At 44.8% G+C, this 11032-nt stretch overlaps 1 protein-coding gene across 1 annotated transcript; it reads right to left on the minus strand.

The window, feature by feature from the left end:
• Positions 1-1033: 1033 nt before the first annotated feature.
• Positions 1034-11032, minus strand: PSMC6 (proteasome 26S subunit, ATPase 6). The gene is made up of 13 exons (XM_017738848.1): positions 10800-11032; positions 10519-10558; positions 10104-10156; positions 7907-7974; positions 7392-7506; positions 6755-6842; positions 5943-6004; positions 5738-5861; positions 5549-5610; positions 4448-4568; positions 4277-4357; positions 2071-2142; positions 1034-1530 (listed from the first exon to the last, which is right to left on the minus strand). Exons 4-13 carry the CDS (start codon positions 7927-7929, stop codon positions 1412-1414), a joined length of 867 nt encoding a protein of 288 aa, XP_017594337.1. The 5' UTR covers positions 7930-7974; positions 10104-10156; positions 10519-10558; positions 10800-11032; the 3' UTR covers positions 1034-1411.

The raw sequence follows: 11032 nt of genomic DNA on the forward strand, positions 1-11032 counted from the left end.
CAGTAGGAAGAAAGGTCTGTAACAGCCATATAAACAGGGAAATATTGTTGCCTGTCCTGTTTGAACTGTTCTACACCTTACACTACCTGTTTTATCTGTGATGGGAAAGGAAACAAAACTACAGCTGTTAAAATTGCCAGGCAGATGCTGTGTGTTTCCTGAAGTCAAAAGCTAATCTAATGTACTTGCCTGTCAGCTGAGCATGCCCAGAGTAATCCAATTAGGATAATTAGAAGCAGCCAGAAGTGGTTTAGTGCACTGCTACTCCAGTCCAACATTCAGGTGAGCTGCACAGTGCAGTGGATCTGTGTGCACCCCTCAGGGTGGAACTGCTTGGAAAACAAAGCAGATGCCCTTAAAAAACACCACCACCTTGTTTACTTCTTGCAATAATTAAACACCAGCTCAGGTAAATCCTATTCCCAGAATTCAGCAGCAAATGAATGTGCCCAGGTGGGCAAAAAGGCCAAAGGCTCCTGGCTTGTACCAGCCACAGCGTGGCCATGGGACCAGGGTGGTGACTGTTCCCTGGGCTGGCACTGCTGAGGCACCTCCAGTCCTGGGGGCAGCTCCGGGCCCCTCATGGAAAGGACATGCAGGGGCTGGAGCGTGTCCAGGGAAGGGAACGGAGCTGGGAAGGGGCTGGAGCCCCAGGAGTGGCTGAGGGAGCTGGGAAAGGGGCTCAGGCTGGAGCAAAGGAGGCTCAGGGGGGACCTTGTGGCTCTGCACAAGTCCCTGACAGGAGGGGGCAGCCGGGGGGGTCGGGCTCTGCTCGCAGGGAACAGGGACAGGAGGAGAGGGAACGGCCTCAAGGTGCACCAGGGGAGGTTTAGATTGGATATTAGGGAAATTCCTTCATGGAAAGGGTTGTCCAGACCCTGCCAGTCCCTCCTCTCTCCAAGGGACATGCTGCCTCTGTTTGGAATGGGAGGAAGCAGGACTCCAATCCCTACACCAGAGAAAAGTTGCTCCTCAAACTCAGAAGACACAAAATTCACCTCTCTATGAGAGCTACATACAAAGTCCACCAGGATAAACAGATTTAAACAGGTTTTATTCATAAACTGTTTGGGGAAATGAGATTTACTGATATACAAAAAGTCAAGAAATGAACTGACTTTCTTCTGTTTGTGAATCCCTTCAGGCACGTTTATAAATTCCCACCATAATTGCTAAGGGAACAACACATCTCCACACACTTGACTGAGCCTGGGCTGTAATGAACATTGCATTTCGGAATTGTACAGAAACACACTCCTGTAGCCAACTTGCAACTAGCATTCCCAAAATTACTAGCTACATGCTACACAAACACTTTACAATGATAATCAAGAGGTACATTATTTCTCTCTTTTTTTTATGCATTAACCCCGTAGGATGTGTACAATCAATCACAAATTCTATGGTTAATTTACACAGGTTTGTAGTCAAGCTTGGACTCCAGCTTCTTGGAATCAGCCACTTTCCTGACAGCTTTCATGAAATCTTCCTGAACTACGAAGTCATGATCGGCACGGATCGCAAACATCCCTGGGAGGGAGGATTTAACAGTGTGAAGACAGAACATGAAGTTTCACTCAAATCCAAATGAAAACAGATCCAGGTTACACTGTCTGCATGTGGACCTTCCCATGTCTTGGATGTTGGGAAGAGGAGGGAATTCACCTTTCTGAACTAGGGGATTACTAAAAAGAAAACTTGTTTAAACTCTGAGTGTGCATTTAGTGTGTTACTTAGCCTGCCCATGCAGGCAAACCCCGAATGCACAAATTTTCATGTGGAAAAACCATAAAATAACATCCACTCTCCAGGCACACAGGTACCAAGAGCCCTGAACTCTCTGCAAAAAGGAGAAAAATGGGTACAATCACTGTTTCTGGAATGTAACTGGTTCTAATGAGACAGTGGGACACATCATGATCAGCCAACAAGTGGTTGGCTCAGATGAGCTCAAGTGAAATGTTCCAGCAGGATGTTTATGAGCTCCTGGGTTTAATCAAGAGAGGAACAGCTCCAAGGTTCAGCATTATCCAAGATTTAGCACATCCAAATGAAGAGTTAAGGAATTACCTGCTTCAGTACAGACATTTCTCAAGTCTGCTCCGTTGAAGCCATCTGAAAGTTTCACGATTGCTTCATAATCTGTTCATAAAACACCAATGCCCGTTAGGAATAAATCACCTTTCCCATTAGGGATGCCAATGAAATACATATCCAGCTACCAAACAGCCACTTGGATTTCAGTGCAAACAGAGAGCTGCCCACTGGGCTGATAAATTAACTGGAATCATCAGCTGTATCAGCCCTTCCATTAAAACAGAAATGTGTGGCAGCCAGAAGCTCATGTTATATAATTAAATCCCAAAGTTACCATCTTGTGGTTACAAGAATCAACGTGAAGTGCAAAAACTCCATCAGTGCAATGTTCTTATCATTTAAATGATGTAAAAACCCAGAAAACTTATCTCCAAGTGATCATAACTCAGTCCCTTTCTACTTCCAACACTCCGTCTAAGAAAGACATTTAATTGTCTTAATATATTCAGCCTGGTATTTTATGCACACATATTTACTAAGAGTGGCCATGGTTATAATTCAGTGGGAATCAATTTCTAATCCACTGTGTCTGTTGAGCCTCCAGCAAGTTCTGATTTTTGCAAGCTGCTTATTAAAATTATCAACTCCCTGGAAAACTTTTCAGTTTCCCTTCTGTATAAAATTCCAAACATTTGAACTGAATGTTTTTATCTCAGGAATCCAAAAACACCTAAAGATGAGAAGTTCTTCAGCTGTATTTTAATTCCATGTAGTACAATGTCATATAAAAATTCTTTTCGTAATTGGAAAGTTAAAAAAACCTAAGTGAGGGGACTAAGCAAGGTTGAACAGTGCAAGGTTTGTGAGTTTAGGGTTTTCAGCAGACACCAGGATTGAAGCAGGAGAATCTCTTGCTGGAACCTGAGCAGGTTCTTACCTTTGGATTTTAATGCAACTCCCACCTCACCCTGCTGCTAAGTCCTGGCCTTCTTTTTGGGATATCAAAGCTGAGTATCACAGTCTTTCCATATCACATTCAGGAATTTAGCAAGGACCTGACACCTCACCTTGTGCTGAATGGCAGAAGGAATGATCCTACCCTGCTCCACTCCAGTGCCAAAGACATGAGAACAGGATGAAGTAGAATCCCACAATGGTTTGGGTTGGAAGGCATCTTCAAGACCATCTCCTTCCAACCCCTGCCATGGCCAAGGGCATCCTCCACTTGCTCCAAGCCCCGTCCAACCTGGCCTGGAACACTTCCAGCTTCTCAATATCCCATCTAACAGTGTCCTCTGGTGCTGCCTTGTCCTGCCACTTCTCCTGCCACTCCATGCCTTGTAAAAAGTTTCTCTCCAAGAACTTTACCTCAGGTTCACGATTTGCTTTGGAGCTCCTTCTCTCTCTTAGCCTGCAGTCACATGCAGGTTTAAGCCAACACTGCTGCTAAGAAAAGCAATGCCCATCCCTGGCCCTCCCCCAGCTCGCTCCTGCTCTCCCTGTGCTGAGCTGCAGCTGTTGATGCAGCCAGATGGTGACCGGGATCAGCTCCAGGGGCTGCAGGAATCGCTGCTGTCAGCACAGAGGGGGTGGGGGTGGCATGGGGCCCTGGGGCACTGCTGCACTCCCAGGCAGCCAGCACTGCTTTAAAAGCAAATCCCAGCCCCAGTTTCCTCCAGGAAAGCCGTGAGGAGTCACTGTGAAAGCAGGACTCCGGGCAGCTCAGAGTAACACAGTCCTTAAATAAACCTTCCCCATTTTATCTTCTTATTCTCCCCTTATGTTCCTGAGAGAACAATCCACACCACACCCAGACAACAATTTTCCTTATGCCATCTCCAAACTCCCAAGGTTTCTCCCTGACTTCTAAAGATTGTTGCTTTCAGACTTCTTCATTAACAGTATTTCTTTCATTGAGGGGTGAATGAAAACACTCTCTACTTGCACTAAAAGCTGTGCCTTTAGAAACAGGAAACTGCCTGATGAGAACCACGTTGATTTTCCAGTTTCCAGCTGTGCTCCAAGGGTTTATATTCTGTTTTCCTTTTCAAAGACTTAACAACAGTTCAATCACGATGCATTAAAAAATAAAAGAAGTAGAATTCCAAGAGGGGAAGTTGTGTGGGCACAACAAAGAGTGTAAATGTGGGAATACAGTCAGAATCACTGTAACAACTCATCCTCTTCCCACTTTTACAAACAGCAGTAGGAATGACATCCAGGTTAACTCCCTACTTACCTATTTCACCATGTTTAGTGATAGGACCTGCGTGAATCTTCAAAATATCTAATCTGGCTTGCTCATTTGGTAGATCGATATCTAGAAAGAATTATAGCTTCAATAAAAGCAGAAACCCAGAATTCCCATGGGATATATCCTCCTTTCAGCCACTGGGAAGCAGAAACTCACGGATTTTTCTATCCAGCCTTCCGGGCCGCAGCAGGGCAGGATCCAAGGTGTCAGGTCTGTTTGTAGCCATGATCATTTTAACTCTGTGCAGAGTGTCAAATCCATCCATCTGATTCAACAACTAACAGGAAAAAGAACTTTGGTGTCAAACAACCCCAAACCTTCACAGTCTGATTTGTTTTCCTGCCTAAGTATTTTCACCAAGATGAAAAGCTCTGAATATAAGTCAATAAAAAAAAATCCTACAAGGGCTCAAGCTCCCTGAATATTCCATTCCAAGCAATGAAGAGCGAGCTGAAGAGAGACACTGAAAATGCTTTGCCCAGAGAAAAGGACATTGAGAAAAGCTGAGCTCAAACATGAAACACTTGACTAAAACAATGAGGCAAAGAAAACACTGCAAGGACTAAAGGAGCCAATGGCTGCCTGACACATTTGGACTGTAGTGCACCAAGGCCAGGACATTCCAATTAGACTTGAAGAACAGCCTCTGGAATACTAATCCACACACAGGAAGGCGTTTCATTGTGAGCACTCAAAGCACTTTGATCACAGTGATTTCATTCTCTGTGGAAGGCAGACACATTCTTTTGAACCAGGCAAACTGTTTGCAAACACAGGCCAAGGAAGGTTCCCATTAGCTTCAGAATTCCTAACTGTCACCAGTGGTTTTAATATTCTCATCACACGACCCAGTTTACCAAAGCAATTAACACAGAAACAAAGAAATACAACTGCTCCTCCTAGCTTTGAAAAGCCAACTCTAACACTCCAAAACTGTTACAGACAAGAGTCTTTGGGACTAAAAGGGTTAGAAAGGGGGCCCTCCAACCTTCAAAGACGCAGGGAGCAGCAGTAAGCAAAGGAAAATATCCCAAATAATTACAGCAGTTTATAAGATTCAATTAATATCCACACTGAACTCATGGCTGAGTTATCAGGATGTGCAGCTGCCTTTTGTAAAAGCAGCACTTAGTTCACTTCTAGTTTAAGATTATGAACCCAGAAAACATTCTGCCAAGCCAGAAACCAGGTAACAATTCACAGCTGTATTATATTTAACGTGGCTGTTCAGGACACAGTCAGGAACTGGACACTCACCTCCATCAGAGTCCTCTGAATTTCTCTGTCAGCTGATGTGCCTTCGGAAAAGCGGCGCCCACCTGCAGCACACCAAATCATCAGTTCAGGTATTTGCCTTTTGCCTCTTAAACAGGGGGGAATTGGCTTTATAGCTGATTTCAGCCTTAAAAGGAGAGCCCAGCCACTCCCCCAAACCATGAGCCTTACCAATAGCATCGATCTCATCCATGAAAATGATGCAGGGCTGATGATCTCTGGCATAATTGAACATCTCTCGGATCAGCCGAGCGCTCTCGCCGATGTATTTGTCCACTATGGAACTCGACACCACCTTGGGAAGCACAGAGGACATGGATGAGGAGGCTGGAGAGCAAACAGACCCTATGTGTGTGAGGGCACTGCCATTACACACCTTGAGGAAGTTGCAATCCAGCTGGCTGGCAACTGCTCTGGCCAAAAGGGTTTTTCCTGTACCTGGGCAGACAAGAGATTGAAGCTGTTTGATTACTAGCTCAACACTGCCTGCCAGTGACTTGGGAAAGAGGGGAAAAAAGAAAGGGAAAGGGAGAAAAGGAAAGGGAGAAAAGGAAAGGGAGAAAAGGAAAGGGAGAAAAGGAAGGGGAGAAAAGGAAGGGGAGAAAAGGAAGGGGAGAAAAGGAAGGGGAGAAAAGGAAGGGGAGAAAAGGAAGGGGAGAAAAGGAAGGGGAGAAAAGGAAGGGGAGAAAAGGAAGGGGAGAAAAGGAAGGGGAGAAAAGGAAGGGGAGAAAAGGAAGGGGAGAAAAGGAAGGGGAGAAAAGGAAGGGGAGAAAAGGAAGGGGAGAAAAGGAAGGGGAGAAAAGGAAGGGGAGAAAAGGAAGGGGAGAAAAGGAAGGGGAAAAGAGGGGAAAGGGGGGAAAAGGGGGAAAAGGGGGGAAAAGGGGGAAAAGGGAAAAAGGGGGAAAAGGGGAAAAGGGGAAAAGGGGAAAAGGGGAAAAGGGGAAAAGGGGAAAAGGGGAAAAGGGGAAAAGGGGAAAGGAGAAAGAAAACAGGAGAGAGGGAAGAGAGAGGGAAGAGAGAGGGAAGAGAGAGGGAAGAGAGAGGGAAGAGAGAGGGAAGAGAGAGGGAAGAGAGAGGGAAGGAAAAGGAAAAAACAGAACAGAAAGGGAGAAAAGGAGAAATAAAGCAAGCTCTTGCCACAGTCTGAAAGCCACAACCAACCACTGGTTCCCCTTTGCTGAGACTCACCAGGGGGGCCGTAGAGCAGGCAGCCTTTTGGAGGGATGATTCCCACACGCTGGAATAATTCTGGGTTTGTAAGTGGCAGTTCAATGACCTGTGAAGGAACAGAGAACAAACTGAGACTCTGTGGTTTAAAACAGTTAATGGTGCACCTGCCAGCCTGTTTTTCATGTATCTGCATTTTTATTTATTGGCAGCATTTTTGTGTGAGGAACAGTTAAGTAAGAAATTGTCAGAGATCCTATGGATCAATCCACACCCCTGCCCTGGCTCTGCAATGGCTGGTTCCTCTCAATGCTCTCTGCTCAAATCACATCCCTACTATCTTAATTCCACTCCCCAAAACAATCCTGGTGGTTTTTGAGCAATATTCCAGTCTGTTTTGCTGGCCCTCCCACTTGACTTCATGGCATTCCCACAGCTAAAGGGTCTCAGATCCTTTAAATCCTCTTCACTATAGGATTATCTTCATTTTAGTCCCAATCCAAGCACTTTAAATGAAGCATGGAAAGCACTAATCTGAGAGGATCCTTGAACAGCCTGATGGTAGTGTAGGACAAACATCAAAAAGGTGGTTTTGCCCTGAAAAGCTTCACTCAGAGCATTTATCAGTGTCTGGTGGGGGGTTTGAGGCACTGGGTACCTCCCGTAACTCCCGGATTTGTTCCGACAACCCTCCGATCTCGGAATAGGAAACATCTCCTGGGTCTTCATGAGACATGTTATAAACCAGTGGATCCACTTCCCTGGGCAAGTATCTGGAAAACAAGAGTTAAGAGCAGATGTTTTTCACTGTGCAGACACATTGGTAAATTTATAAAGTTATTTCCATCAGTTCTACAGCAAAATGAAAATTATTTCTTCTCTTCCCACCTTATGTGCTGAAAAAAAACAGGAAAAAACCCAAACCTAGCAAACTTTTTGAAGTTTTAAAACACAGCTTAAAAATTGGCTGAAAATACCATAGTTATTTTTCTAAAGGACATCCAATTACTTTTAAAATCATATAAAATAGACACACTACTCTTCCCTCAAAATAACTGTCCTTATTTAAGCATTGCTTCGCAGAAAATGTTTACAAAATATTACAGAACTGATTATTCCAAGCTTTGTGTAATGTTTTCCCCCCTTTTTATGATGAGAAGAGCAGAATCCTACCTCATAATAGTCAGAGTGGTCATGTCCAGAGCAACTCTTGTCCCTGGCTTCAGCTTACTCTTGTCAAGCTAGCCCCAAAAAAAGGAATTCTGTTAGAACCCCACTCCAACACAATCCCTCATTTTAGCCAAGAGGTTCACTGGAGTTTGCACTCCTTGCTGCATCCCACACAAGTAAAAACAAGGCTACTGTGTGACACACCAAGCAGTCATTAACTCACCTCCACCACTTTTAAAATAAAGATTATTTTCTAGCCCATCATTAATTTTTAATTTTACTGCTGTCCATCTGACTGGATCAGCGGGATCTAATCCTCCCCTCTGCTCCACACAGAAACAGCTGTTTCAGAGTAACTGAACAATCCTCACAAAAAGTTGCACATTTTCCTGTGTCATTACTTCCCACCTTTGAAGTCAGCTGTTTGATTATTCTCTTTCACCTCGGATGCCTCCTCTCCTGCCTCAGCAGTTTTTGTCTGCTTATTCCATTTTAATGGGATTTTTAAACACATTCTAGTACACCCTGCTAAACCCTGCTGGAATTAAAAGAGTTTCTCACCTTGTCTTTCAAAAACTAATTTCTCCTGAGCTTTAAGGACAAGGACACAGCCCATGCTGGATGGGATGTTGGAAGGAATTCCTGGCTGGGAGGGTGGTGAGGCCCTGGCACAGGGTGCCCAGAGAAGCTGGGGCTGCCCCTGGATCCCTGGAAGTGTCCCAGGATAGTCTGGACAGGGCTTGGAGCAGCCTGGGACAGTGGAAGGTGTCCCTGCCCATGGCAGGGGGTGGGACTGGACGTGCTTTTAAGGTCCCTTCCAACACAAACCATTCTGGGATTCTGGGACATGGCATCTGCACAACAAGGATTCCAACAACCCTTTTCCAGGATTCCTGGAAGCTTCCCATTGCCCCTGCTGGGGGATTTATAAGGTCCCTTGCCACGTGGGTTCTTGACCCTCCGGCAGGGTTTAGGATCAAGCAGTCCCTCTTCCCTTACTGGGTCACTACTAAGGCCTCTTTCCAGCTCCCTTATCCAAAGAACTTTGTAACAGCTTGGAATTCTCTCAGATTCAACTCTGCCCAACAGATTTAAGCTATACTGCAGTGAGAAGAAAACAAAGAGAAACCACTTGACCTTCTTAGCTAATGCACTTGAGAAAGGGAAGTAATTTTGCTCCCAGTTAAACAGCCTTGCTCTCCTCCCTCCTGAGCAGCAGCAGCTCAGCCACGAGGGCTTTGATCAAAAACTCGTCCTTCTAGTCCGGAAGAAATTGTTTGTCTTTGATATTTTGACATTTTGAAAACAATCATGGTTTGGTTTTTTTTTTTTTGAGCCTCTGGTAGCAAATCAAGGATCTTTTAAGATAAAAGAGTGTTTTTAGTAAAGAATAAACTCCAAAGTGTTGCAATGCCAGGTTCATCCAAGGACAACCTATTCCTTAGCAATCACCTCTGTTTCAACACAGAATATCAAGATTACCTCACATGCCCCACAGTGGAATTAAGTTTACTTATGTCTCAAAATTCTGTAATGAACATCTGTTTCTCTCCAGAAAGAGAAAAAAAAAAATACAGATATGGATAAAAATAATGGCTTCAAACAGACAGAGAGTAGGGTTATATGGGATATTGGGAACTGGGAATTCTGCCCTGTGAGGGAGCTGAGGCCCTGGCACAGGGTGCCCAGAGAAGCTGTGCCTGCCCCTGGATCCCTGGAAGTGTCCAAGGCCAGGTCAGACAGGGCTTGGAGCAGCCTGGGCTAGGGGAAGGTGTCCCTGCCCATGGCAGAGGTGGAATGGGATGGGCTTTAAGCTCCCTTCCAACCCAAACTGCTCCATGATTATGAAATATACTGAAATAATATTAAATCTAAAGTTCAGCACTATGACAGCAACAGTCACAGCACAGCAACAGTGACATTATACAATTATCAATTTTCATAATAATCAATTTTCAGAGAGTCCAAAAATCAGGCAGAAGGACAGAGTTTTGACTCAATCAAAAGAATAAAACACATGCAAGGTCCCAAGAATGCTGTGGACTGTTTTGTCTCCAGGAGGAAGTTACACTACCACCACCCACAAAGGGAGAGGGGAGCAGGAAACACCTCGCCCCACCAAGGACCCAGTGGATGAAATGCAATGCTAATACTCCACACTAAAAACAATTTTAATAAATATTCACACAAATCAATTCACCTGACGGCGACAGCCAACCACGTATCTTGGTCCATTTGTTGCCTTCACAATGACTGGAGAGAGAAAATTAGAGGAAAAACCCAAATTTACTCAATTCACCCTCTGAGTGGTGTTTCTGACCTATCCAGAATGCTTTTCTGCCAATAATCTGATCACCAATATTTTAATTCTTTACTTCTCCATAACTTTAACAAGATTTAAACCTCAAAAGCTTATTATTTTGTGACTGCCCCATCCCTGGAAGTGTTCCATGCCAAGCTGGACAAGGCTTGGAGCAGCCTGGGAGAGTAGAAGGTGTCCCTGCCCATGGCAGGGGTTGGAATGAGATGGGCTTTAAGGTCTCTTCCAACCCAAACCATCCCATAATTCCATGATTTTCACAATCTCAGAGAATGTAACAGTTCAGCATACTTACATTTCTCCTCTGTCAGCTGTTTAAGAACCTCGCCAACAATCTGCAAAAGAGCAAATCCAGCATTAGCCTAGAAAGAAATTAACATTGCAGAGCTCAGACACACAGAGAAAACCTCCCTAACCCAAACACTCAGTTCCTGATGTCAAGGTCCCTGTTTGTTTTACCTGGACTGTCCCCACTTTCTTTTTCTTGATGCCAAAAATGGATTTAAAGGTTACTTCCAGGCACATTCACTGTCAACAAGCAGCACAGGATGCCAACACCTCGTTTCTCTCACATACCTGCCCAACGCTCTGCAAGGCCTTGAGATCATTTTCTGACTTCTCATACTGCTTGGTGAGCTCTTTCAGCTGTTCCCTTACTAGAAAAGGACAGAAACACAGGATTTTGGTAACCTTCAACCCCACAAGAACACGGGGCCTGACCCTTTTCCAGCAGCAAAGCACAGGAAAAGCAAGACTGTGGGACACCAGCAAACCCAGCAAGTGACCCTCGTGCGAGTGTGGAGAAGGGA

This window comes from Corvus brachyrhynchos, unplaced genomic scaffold (assembly GCF_000691975.1).
Source record: "Corvus brachyrhynchos isolate BGI_N302 unplaced genomic scaffold, ASM69197v1 scaffold245, whole genome shotgun sequence".
NCBI classification, from domain to species: domain Eukaryota; kingdom Metazoa; phylum Chordata; class Aves; order Passeriformes; family Corvidae; genus Corvus; species Corvus brachyrhynchos.